At 35.6% G+C, this 12,961-nt stretch overlaps 1 protein-coding gene across 3 annotated transcripts in view; it reads right to left on the reverse strand.

Moving 5' to 3' along the window:
- Nucleotides 1–407: 407 nt before the first annotated feature.
- The window catches only part of LOC132145676 (transcription factor HIVEP3-like), a 49,600-nt gene continuing 37,046 nt past the window's right edge, over nucleotides 408–12,961 (reverse strand). For 2 of the 3 annotated variants that reach the window (XM_059556859.1, XM_059556860.1), the window contains 5 exons: nucleotides 12,638–12,777; nucleotides 6,171–6,346; nucleotides 5,576–5,677; nucleotides 3,055–3,695; nucleotides 408–1,681 (listed from right to left, as the gene is read on the reverse strand). In XM_059556859.1, coding sequence (XP_059412842.1) covers nucleotides 1,127–1,681; nucleotides 3,055–3,695; nucleotides 5,576–5,677; nucleotides 6,171–6,346; nucleotides 12,638–12,777 — 1,614 coding nt within the window. In that variant the 3' untranslated portion in view covers nucleotides 408–1,126. The remainder of the gene's footprint in view (nucleotides 1,682–3,054; nucleotides 3,696–5,575; nucleotides 5,678–6,170; nucleotides 6,347–12,637; nucleotides 12,778–12,961) is intronic. The other variant, XM_059556861.1, reaches the window with a different exon arrangement.

Here is a 12,961-nt window from a genome sequence, read left to right on the forward strand (position 1 = left end):
AGTTTGCTGCGGAGCTCGCCCCACTGCGGACTCTGCAAAACTGTAGATCGAGGGCACATAACAGCTGCAAAAGGGGGTGCAAAGTTCTGAATGCTAAAATGACGAATGGGACACCCAACGGTCTCGTGGACTTAATGGACATGTGCACACAGCGGTCATTGTAAGTGCACAAGTCCGATAGTGAACGTGAAGTGTTCCATTTGGGACAGCATTGTTACACAATGCATGAAATGTAATTTTCAAAATTAAAGGAGGAACAATAAATGTTTGGGAAAACTGCATGTCATAATCTGGCAACACAGACAAAACATACTTAAGGACCATTTATGAACTAGTTTATTGCAGTTTACGCTTTAGAAAATCAAGACTCTTTGTATTGCATCTGCACGTTATGATCCGAGTATTTGACAAGAGAGCACAATTCAGTCAGTGAATGTGTCGTGAACAAAACTGGTGTTTTCAGCAGTGACCAATCTAAAAGCCTCTGACTGGTCTTTGCATTCATAAGCTCAACAGAAATGTGTGACTGGTTATGATGCTCAATTCTGCAAAAAAATAAACACTGATGAGACCTGATGAGAAGAACTCGGATGTAATATGAGCAGATCTAAACGTAATGCCAAAATCATCACTTTTCATTCATTTTTACATTACAGCCATTATATAGTTTCACGAGTTTGTGTGCCAATATAAACTTAGCATTAGTGGTAAACAGATTTGGCTTGATGTCTGCAATGGGGGGCTGAGAGAGACTATTCTGCTCTAGCTCTGATAGTCACTCTATAGTCAGAAAGATAAATAAATACTGTAAATATGACTAAAAGATGGAGATGGGGAGAAGGAGGGATGCTGAAAGGACTAACCACAGAAGTGATAAAAGGCCGTATTTATACTCCGATATTACTCGGGGCAGTTTTTGCCCCCTTATTTTGAATTTGGGGGCATTTTTGTTCCTTTTGGTTGCATTTTGCCCCAAGCTCACATTTATTGCCAACACTGTTGGCCAATACCAAAAGCTATTGTGTTGAAAGAGCAAAACCAATCATTGTGCCTAACACGCAGGTTTGAAATGACAAATGTGTGCATAAATCATAACAACATTTTCATTTTTGGCTGAACTTTTCCTTCAACACTTAGCATCCATGGATGATCTTGAAGCGTCAACTGGCTGAGCCTTCTTAGGACTTCGAGGATGCTTTCTGTTGTTTCTTTGAGAGATACTCTTCCATGTGGTCATGGGAACACTGGGGACCTCCTTCTTTTTTGAACCGAGCTCTGCTTGAACCGCTCCTTCATCGGAGGAAGCGTCGCTCTTCGAGCTCATCTCCACCGCAGGCTCTGTGAACACTATCAGCTGATTTCTGGGATGAGAAACTTCGCCTGGAGGACTCCCATCGGCCCCTTTCTCCTTCGTCAGCACAGTGACAGTCATCTGGGCCACGCTGTGGTTCAGAGATGCGCTTCGGAGCAGTATATTGGAGCGTGGCTGCACCATCTGGATCCCACCGATGGGAATGGTGAGGCTGAGGCTGGGAATCATCACATGGGGCTGCGAGTGCAGGGGCAGGTGACTTAACACGCGCTGGCCTTCCTTGGGCTGTGTGTTCCTGGAGAGACACCACTGTGCCGGAGGCCAAGACTGTGTCATGCTGGTCCTTCTCTGAGGACTGTGTGTCTTCTCCTTGAGAGGAGCCAGAAAGACATTTTTAGTGAAATCACCATGTAGAGTGAGCAATAATGCAGTCATCTTTATTCAAGGCGAAACTGTGCGTTAAGTCTTGTTTTGCAGCTATAGCTAAAGATAGCCCTGGTTCATCCCAAATGTGTATTTCAGATGGTAAACAGACGTGTGTGTATTTATAAGTTCATTGGTTAGTATCTTAGGTTTTGGCTTCAATTGTTTTCAGAGACCAGCAGCCTGGCCTCTATTTCTAATAAAGGTGTGACACTGAAATAACACACAGTGTGCTTTTGGAATCAGAATATTTGTTTTGGATGTTTATCTTGGATATATTTGTCTGTCTTGTTTTCATACTAATTAGACTTTGTGTGCTAATAAAAACCATATTTCTATCCTTCTAACATATTTAGCTATCAGGGCTAGAAAAGCACAGTTTACTCACTATTGAAATATGGGTGAATGTTTGTTAAAAGAGGTGGTAAGGGGTTACATGGTTCGGTCTGAAAAAAAAAATATATATACATATATATATATACACACACACACACACACACACACACACACAATTACTAAAACATACTTTGAAAAGATAAAAATACAAATTCTAAATAAATGATATTTCATAAATATTATAATAAATAATACTGGTTATATATAAATAACACTCACTGAAAAGAAAATAATCCTTTGAACCATCTAAAAATACTCTAATTAGTTACAGTTATGTATTCGTTTTACTCATATTTATGGTTTGGTTTAGATTTTTTTTTTTTTTTTTTTTTAGTTTTTGACTTTTAATTTTGATTTAATCTTTTTCCAAAGACTTTCCAAAACATTAATGCAAAGTAAAAATATGATTTATTATTCAAACAATAAATCAGTTTATTCTTTCTTTAGACATTAGCCAAAAGGTTAATTAATTAGCCAATATAATATAGTTTTAAGAATAATTTTTATATTAACTATAACTATAAATAAGACCATTTTGAAATATTATGATGTCTTTATACATTGCATTTTCTGCTATTTATTAAAATAATAATAGGAAAAATCAAACCCACAAGCTTTATTGCAGTCAGTTATTCTAGCTGGTGTGTGTTTTGCACATCAGCGCTCTGGTGTCAAGCAAAAACACTATTTAACAAAACTGTTTGTGTTAGTTTTTTAGTTTTTTCTTTCTATGGGGAGCATTATTTGCTTTTAGACAAACTGAACAAAACCACAATTTCAGATTAGACCAATATAAAAATGCACTTCAAATAAATTACATCATTCATAAGTGTTGGTCTTTTAGCAGTATTTCATTATAGTTACTTGGCACAGAAATCATAAATAAGCCTGTCAGTAAGACAAAGCTGCATTAAGACACTAACCAGTTTGGTCTTGAGGTGTAGTCTGCTGGGCGAGGCTTTTGTTGAATCTCTGGGTTCATCGGCTGGGTACTGAATAGTCACACTGGCCCCGACGGTCAGTGCATGTGGACAGCTGGGAGACGCAGGTTGTTTGGGGGACAGGGCTCTAATGGGGGACACACGTCTCTCTGGGAAAGACGAGGCTTGGCGGTTTGAAGGAGACAAAGAGGACAGGCAGGATGCTAGAGAGAAACTGAGTCTCGGCGAGGGACAATGTCCAGGAGACTGCGGTAAAGCAGGGGACATTTGCAGGCCAGGAGACAGACTGCGGATGGGGGACGAGCACTTCCCTGTGGAGGGTTCGAGGAGTGGAAGGGTTATGACAGACTTGGTGGTCTTAGGAGAGGAGGCTTCTCTGTAGTGGCTCGGTTTGCGGGGGCTCATGCTGACAGGCAGTTTGGGATGCTGCTCCCAGCCTGGGTTTGACAGGCCTGAGACGCCACAGGAGCCAGGAGGGTCTCTGGACAGAGACAGGGTCTTAGGTGCACCTTGCTCATCACCTTCATCAATATCTTCAGGCTCGTCCTCATCTGTCTCCTCTGCATCTGAGAACTGATGCTCCTCCACTAGTTCCGTCTCGAGGAGATGCTTATCACTGTCTCCTACAGCACAGGACAGTGTCTCTATCAGCACTCATTCGACACAGTTAATTCCTCAAAAATAAATCAATAAATATCATGCCCTCTGAGCATATTTTATGACAGTGATTTAGTGCCACGTTAAACATAAAACAAATCTAAGATTACGAGATTAAATTCATAATATTTTGAAAGAAAAAGTCAAAATTACAAGAATAAAGTCGAATTCGAAAATTCCAGTGGCCTGGCAACTTCTCCCGGTACTCCCAATCAGGGCCATTTGCATGTGCAATATAGGCTATACTCTCAAAATATTAGGCTACATCTTTAATTTTTGTAATTTTTTTTTATTCTCGTTAACATTTAGACATTATTCTTATAATTTCAACTTTATTCTCGTAATTTCGACTTTATTCTCAAAACATATTGACTTTATTCTCAAAATATTTAGATGTTATACTTGTTATTTCAACATTATCAAAATATTTCAACTTTATTCTCATAATTTCAACTTTATTCTCATAATTTCAATTTTAATCTCATAATTTAAATTTTAATCTCAAATTTTAATCTCATAATTTAAATTTTAATCTCAAACTCATTCTGACTTTATTCTTGTAATTTTAACTATATTCTCAAAACATTTTGACTTTATTCTTGTAATTTTGACTTTATTCTTAAAACATTTTGACTTTATTCTTGTAATTTCAATTTCTGTAAATATTTCGACTTTATTCTAAGAATTTACACTTTTTTCTCGTAATTTCAACTTTATTCTCAAAACTTTATGACTTTATTCTTGTAATTTTTACATTATTCTCAAAATATTTTTACTTTTTTCTTGTAATTTCAGCTTTCTTCTCAAAACATTTGGAATTCATTCTCAAAATATTTAGATGTTATTCTTGTAATTTCAAAGTTATCAAAATATTTTGACTTTATTCTTAGAATTTCGACCTTTATTCTTAGAATCTCACCTTTATTCTCAAAACATTCTGACTTTAATTTCTAAAATGACTTAATTTCGACTTTCTTCTCTAAATATTTTGACTTTATTCTCATAATTTCAACATTATTCTTGTAATTTTGACTTTATTCTCAAAATATTATATACAATATATCTAACGTGCAACTGAACTGCCGTAATATTTAAACCACATACCACAGTAATCTATTGTATTCACAAATACTATTACTGTCTATATTATTATTTGTAATTAATCAAATTGATTAATTATGTGTATCGTATAATTTGATTATTTTTTAATCTAAGTGACTGTCAATGGTTTAATTCTTTCAACTAGCAGTACTATAAAAAGAAGTTTATCTTGAGAAACTGACATTACATAAATTATACATATGTATGCTACCATTCAAAATTTTGGGTCAGTAAGTTTTGTTTTCATAATTAAATTAGAATTAATTATAGCCAGCAAAAATGCAATTAAATTGATCAGAAAGTTACAGTAAACTTTTATAATGTCGCAAACAATTTATATTTCAAATCAATGCATTTTTTTTTACTTTCTACTAATTACAGAATCTTTCAAATGTATATTTTTATTAATATTTGGACCAAAGATTAAGTAGCACAACTGGTTTCAACACTGATAATAATAACAACAAATATATTAAAGACAAATAATAAATCTTAAGCATATATTAGCATTAAATCATCATATTAGAATGTTTTCTGAAAGATCGCAACATTTGAAAATATATTCAAATAGAAAACTAAATTGTACAAAATATTTCAGAATATTACTGGTTTTACTGTGTTTTTGATTAGACAATATTATACAAGTTTTATTACATAAATTACATAGTTTTATATATATTGTTAGTATAAAATTTGAAGCCTTTTCCCCATCCAAGTTCCTCAAGATGTTTTTGTTTTCTCTCACCTCCCTCATCTGTCTCAAGTTCACACTGGACCGGTCCTGGAGCAGTTCCCTCTGGACATCTCTTCCCATGAGCCTTTGACTTCATATGTTTAGTTAGATTCCCTGAAGAAAGCCGTTTCATCATGGGAACACAAAAGAAAATATGAAATGTATTTATATCATGTGCATCCCTGTGAGGATACAGGTGTAGACTTAACCATGTGCATGCTGTATAAACAACTTCTGATGTCAACTAGTGATATTATAACATTTATAAACCTCATTATAAACCCCTATCTTTCTAAAACAGAAAGACAGGGCACATATTGTTGTGCTTGTCCTTTTCATAAATTAGTTTAAATAACTTTACATGGCATTGACAAAATATTTGCAGGACATTGTGTCATGTGTATTTTGGTCCATTTAACTGGAAGTAAAAGACTGTACATTTGAAATGTCCATATGTCTGAAAAACTTTCTCTTTAAGTTGTACACTAATTTATAGATGGGCTTATATTGCCTTCTTATCTAATTCATGCATGTCTGTTAGTAATATTAATGAAATGTAATATGGGCAGACATGGACTAAATGGCTCAGCTGTGTAGCTTACAGTACCTTTGGTTTTGAAGGCGATGTTGCAGTGCTGGCAGACGTAGGGCCGAGCGTCCGTGTGCAGCCGTATGTGTTTGCGCAGCATGCTGGGTTTCTTACAGCGTATTCCACACTCTTCACATACATATCTGCCCCTCCCACGGCCCCGGACATACACGTACTCCTCACTCGACCTGTAGCTGGAAAACACAACATAACAGCTGAAAGAACGTCACCATCACTGACAGATAACACATGTTTTGAATTACAGACTTGTTTAGAAAAACTGAGTCATATTTATTAAATAAGGCTCAGAGGTCAAAGGTCATTGCATATCTTGTGAGATCACTGTATTTGACCTGGTGGCAAACACAAGATATTTAAATTAAAATAGATTTAAGATTGCAGAGCAAAAAATTATAATAATTTCCACCAATTGATGCACAATTTTTTGTTCCCTCAACAATGGCTTCAGAAGTCTTGGAATATAATGCGCAAGCCGTATGGACTACTTTTGCTATTTTTGGTTCTTAGAAGGTTCTAACGGTACTCTGGGAACCTTCTAAAAAAGAATATAAGCATACTTTTAAAAAGAGTTCTTACTTATTATGGAAGTATATTTAAGTGCATACTGAATGTAGGGTTTTCAGACACTTAATTACCTGTTAATTGTTATTCAGTTAAACCACATTACAGTTGAAATTTCAATTAGATTAATTTTAGGACTTAAGCAAATCTTTTTTTAGAGGCTGACACGGGACTGGATTTTCAAACCTTTCCCATCCAACTCCTGCAAAAATAAAAAATCCTGTCCCGTCTCAATTGAATTCCACAAAAAAAAAAACTGGGGGAAAATCCCGTTCCGTCCCAATCCCGAAAGAATGATTCCCATTCCCTCCCACTCCCATGTTGTGTGTGTTTTTAGATTAGATTTTTTAGATAGACCAGCCATTAATGATCTGTCCGTCACGGACTGCGCACGTCTTTCACTTAACCAGCCGCACCAAAGCAAAGGAGGAGAGCATAGAGAATCGGGGCAACTAGAATTGAGTTCACAGTTCAAATATACAGTTTACAGTTTATTTATATAAAATGTATATTTGTGTATAAAGTTGGGTATCATAGTGTTATTACGATTTCCGATCCCGCCAACTCCCACTGACATTTTTTCCTGTCCCTTAATTACGTGAATAATAGTGATTTTGTTTCCAATCCCGTGGGATTCCCGTGACCCATGGATCTTGCATGGTGGAGAGTGCAGTCAAATTATATTAAAATACAGATTTGTAATGATAACGGTGCACTTTAGTGCACCATATTCTACAATTTATTAACTTTAAATGTAATGACAACACATTGTTAAAACTGTACTCAAGTATGTTAATCAACACAAAATAAGTGTACGTCTGTAAAGCCTGACAAAAGATTACTGAAACATTGATAATATAGTTTTTAATTTGACATTATTGTAAAGGATGTTTTTAAAAATTGATTTAAGTTTGTTAAGAAACATAGCCATGAAAGTGCAATTAAGTGCCTTTTGATTCATGTCACCTGCAACCTTTATGTTGTTGTTTTTTTACTGTACTTTTTTAAGATCTGAAGTACACTACAAGGGCACAATTAATACAATCAAGCACACTTATTTTTATATCTCATGTACGTACATCAATAGATTACATCTGGATTTGTTGATTAAATAATAACAGATACTAAATTTTGGAACTGCGTGATATTAGTATAACACTCTTACTATTTATCTCTTTCTATGGCAGGAATAGTAAGAGTAGTATGCTAGCATGCGATTTCGAAATCAGCAACCTTTTAACCTGGCTGAAATGCGTGCAAACAAAAGGTGAATCATATTAGACTAGCAATATTTATTTAATGTAAAAAAACTGAATGTAACAGAAAACAGCACATGTACAGTAGGTTGACATTTAAGCTGTAAGTTCTCAACATCACCTCTAGGTTAATTGAGCAGAGCATAGCCTCTGGGCTGGAATACGTACATAAAGAGGCCTATACATTGATCTCACAGGTCTGTGTGGGAGATCTGATCTCCAATCTATGGCACCTGCATGCTACGCTTTTAAAGTTGTTTTTAAACAGCTTGATATGCTTGGCACAGTCCCTCTTTCAGACACCAGGCATAGATATATATCCATACACACCCCCTCCGCCTACCCACACACACACATATGGGAAGTCTGGCTGGGTATCCACCCTGTTTGTGTCCAGAAAGTCCCAAAACGGGAGCCTCCACTTGACCTCAAACAGAGCGCCATTTATAATGTCAAGAACTAGGGCCCCCTCCCTTCCGACTCCCTTCACCACCACCCCGGCTCAAACCTGGGGTTCTTGCAATGCCGCTCTGTGCCCAGAGTCCAGGAGTCTGTGCCAATCCAAACAGCTGAGGGGGTGTGAGAACCCTGGACCCGACCAGATGCTTATATCCTATGACATGAGTACAACTCAAGAACTGTGTGCCAGCTTTCTTAAAAATAACAGTCATAATAGAGTTCAATTCTGGGGGGCTTAGTGTTTTTTAGTTTTAGACTCTGCAACTATTTACTTTAACAGACTACTGTTCTTCACACAATAAAACATAAGACATTAAGTCTCTTTAAAGTAAAAACAGTAATATTGTAATGGTTTTCTATTTAAATATACTTTCTATATTTATATTTCTTAAAAAAAAATCTTTTTCAGAAATAATTTGAAAATGCTGATTTATTGTCAGTGTTGGAAACAGTTGTGCTGCTTAATATTTTATGTATTTATTTATTTGTTTGCTTGTTTTTTTTGAATCTATGATACTTTTTCCAGGATTATTTGATGAATAAAAGGTTAAAAAGAATAGCATTTACTTTTTTTTTTTTTGGTAACAATATACAGTACAGTATCATTCAAAAGTTTTGTTGTTGTTTAGAAATTAATACCTTTATTTAGTAAGGATATGTTAAATTGATAAAAGTGGAACCTGCAAAAGATTTTCTGATATTCTGTGGTCTAGAAAATTGCTTGCATGTGGCCCTCCTTTACTGAAAGTCTGTATGATATTTTGCCCAATTTATCATCTGCCAGGTCTTAGAAAAATCATGATTTGATTTTAAATTTAGATTTTTAAGTATCAACCATTTCTTTAGTAGGATGTGGGTTAAGTTATGCACTTAAGTGCAACACTTAATGCCTAATGAAAGAGCTTCAATCTTGTCGTGTTTTAAATAGAGATCTTGTGCAGAAACCACATAAATAACCTCCACCTGAAACGCTTACTAAATACATTTTCTAAACTTTCACGCAAAATCACTAAGCTCATACATCAACTAAAACCTCAGAGATTCCAATTTAAGATTCACAAACCACCCTAACCACCTTCAACTTTTTCATTCTGAAGCGACAGAAATGTGTCCTAAACTCTGTTTTAATGCTCCCCAGAGACCATACTTGCATGGTGGAAGAGCACAGCCAAAATATGAGTCAATTTCATGGCTGCTGTGAAGAGTATGTTGTGTGTTACAAGTGCCATCATTCCTCAGAAACACCACAGATGGTTGTTTCTAGGAAGACGTGTGCCTGTGAACTGATCTCAGTCACGGCAGACTACATAACCTTGAAAATTACATTGCTTTCTTGTAGTAGTGTGCAAGACTTCTTTTGCAGTTCATATAAGACTTGAAGTCAGACAGTTTCAGAGTTCTAATTCATAGCTCAGATTATTTTATTATGTAGAATTCCCTCTTTCATTAAAAATAACCACTTACTCTAATGAAAATCCCTTACATCCTGTATAGCACAGAGTGTGCTTCGGTTTTTTATGCATATGCTAAGGTATAGTATTTGAACTGAGCGTGCCATAAATTTCATCATTAGCAAAGTATGCACATACTCTATGCATGCAGCCAGAATTTTTCATATGCCTTGTTTTTTATGTACTAATTTAGGAATTTTTGCAATAATTGCTTTGTCCACAAGGTGGCTACACCGTTGTTTCACAGTCAAAAAGAAACGGAAGAGACGCACAACTTGGTTACAAGATTACAAAGAGATTTTATCAGTAATAACTTATATAATAGCACAGATACTAGATGCAATTTTCTAGTGTGCATGTGCTAATCATATGGAGTATACTCTGAAAAACTATGGCCCAAAGTTTACAATGTTTTTACACATATGCTTCGGTATGCGTACAATATGCAGATGACAATGTGCACAATGTCACATAAGTCTGAATTTTCTAATTACTTGTATTCTGTACGTGTAGGCTGAACATGTGCATTGATTTTTTTGCACAAATTAGATTGTCCACAAGGTGCCAACACTAGCCCGGGCTGTTGTTTCACAGTCTGAAAACAAATGGAAGAGATGAAGCAACACTAAAGACAAAATATTGGACATGGCAAAAAGATGCACATGTTGCACCTTTGCACCTTTGTGAAAGGGGTTACCAGAATGCTGCAACTCAAAAAAAAAAAAAAAAAAAAATTGAAAGAAATTTTACTGCTCATAACTGGACAAACGTGAACAATTCTAGAATGCATATGTCATGCCCCAAAGTATACTTTGGATTTTACATGTGCATGCTCCCAGTAAACTTGAAGTTTTTTGTTTTTGCTCTAATTGGTTTGTCCACAAGATGGCAACACTAAGCCCATGGAAGCCCATTTTCAACACTGAATAAAAAAATATTTCTTTTCTCACAATTGCGAGTTTCTTGCAACTCAATCTTTTTTTTCTAATGATCGAATGATATAGACTTGCAATTGCAAGAAAAAAATCATAATTGAGAGATTAACTTAAAATTGCGAGAAAAAAGTTAGTATTGTAAGTTTATATTACACAGTTCATTTGTAACTCGAAATTGCACTTTTAGATCTCGCAGTTCTGAGAAAAAATGACAAATTGTGAGAAAAACAATATTACCTTTTTTATTTTTTATTCAGTGGTCGAAGTAGAAAAATAAATGGATAAAACATAATAACAACAAATTACAGGAGACAACAACAGTTGCACATGCTGCTGAGCATTTGTGTTGGAGAGTTATGAGATACCTGCAACTTCATTTTAAATGAGTACAGGAGGTAAATGCACACATCTGGCAAGTGTGAAAATTGCAAGTGCATGTTTTGAGCGTCTGTGTTTGCGTAAGGTATTATTTTCAGTATACTGAAGGCTATATTTTCACATGTGTGCAAATGCTAAGCACTTGCATAAAAACCAAAGATTGGTTTGGGCTTTAGACCCTAACCCAACTGGGTCAAGATACGAAAATGTCTGTCTGTTTTGACTGGATCGTGAAATGCTAAATGCCATGAATCCAGTTAAAAAGCATCCAAATGTTATCACCCAGACTACATTAAATACAGGTTTAATTGCAATAAGGGTTAGTTGTGGCCGATTTTTAATTATTTAAAACCGAAGAATAATATCAAATTCCTGTTCATTGTGCTTTCCAAATAAATTTAGAATGTTCAAAGTCTAATATAACCTTTGATTTATGCTAACCACAGTTGTGTGTAGTGAATTACTGGCTGCTGAAAACGTTTTACTTTTGTACTACAAACAATTTCGGTACTGTGGTTGGTTGCCACTTGGAATCTTGGTATTGAAGCAAACCAAGTAAAAAAAAAAAACAGCCGTAAATCTCTTAGATATTGGTTTTTCATTCATATAAAACACCTCAAAAGTGAGTCTACTGCATCTTGGCCATCTCCATATGCCTTCAGCTCAATGACCAAAATCATTGATGCAGTATGGTGTAAATGGGACTCTGTGGGGTTCCACAGGAAGTGACCGCCAGGCTAGGTAGTTTCCTGGCTCGGGCTGTGTAACAGACGGTTCGTGTTGGCTCTGACAACCAACCGATTTCCTGCAGCGGGGCAAGAACAACACTGCTCAAAATACTGACATACTGGTGACAGAAAGCCACCATACATACAGTAGCCTATGAGCAGGGTGCACCGGGCAGGAACTACCACAGAAGTAAAAGACTCTAGCTTTCAGATGGATGAGAAGAAGAGGAAAAACCACAACTGCTGCATTTATGTCAGTATTAAAAGCCAGAATATAAAAAAGAAGAAAAAAAAAGAAAATTAATTGTATTATTATTTTTTAATTATATATATATATATATATATATATATATATATATATATGTATATATATATATATATATATAAAGATACATTTGCAAGATAGAAACTCACAATTGCAAGAAATAAAGTGGGAACTGCAAAATATAATTCTGACTTTTTTCTCACAATTCTGGCATCTTTTCTCAGAATTGAGAGATAGTCTCACAATTATGAGTTATTAAGTCCAATTCTAAGGGAAAAAAATACTAATTTGACTATAACTTGCAATTTGCAAGAAGAAAATTGCGAGATGTAGAATTGCAATTACCTTTTTATTTTTTATTTAGTGGCTGACACTTGCTTCCATATATACACATTGCATTTGTACAAGTATTATGTATTAGTATGACTTACCCTCCCTCACAAATCTGAACCCGTGAGCTGTATTTGGAGGTAAATAGTTGATCTTCCTTCTCCTCTGATGTTTTCTTTTCTACCTCGGTCAACTCAGTTTGCTGGGTTTCTTTCGGTTCTGTGGGCTGGGTGGCATGTACCTACACTCGAGAGAGACACGGGCAAGTTCACCAACCCTATTCCAGGTGCCCAGGGAGACAGAGATGGGGGGGAAGTCTCATTCAACATTTTCCAGATAGCATTAGATCTGACTTACGTTTACGTTGTCAAGAGTAGTTAAAAAAAATTATAGCATAAAAAAATACTGGAATGTGGACTTTAAAG

The sequence above is a fragment of the Carassius carassius genome, chromosome 8 (assembly GCF_963082965.1).
Source record: "Carassius carassius chromosome 8, fCarCar2.1, whole genome shotgun sequence".
In the NCBI taxonomy this organism is placed as follows: Eukaryota; Metazoa; Chordata; class Actinopteri; order Cypriniformes; family Cyprinidae; genus Carassius; species Carassius carassius.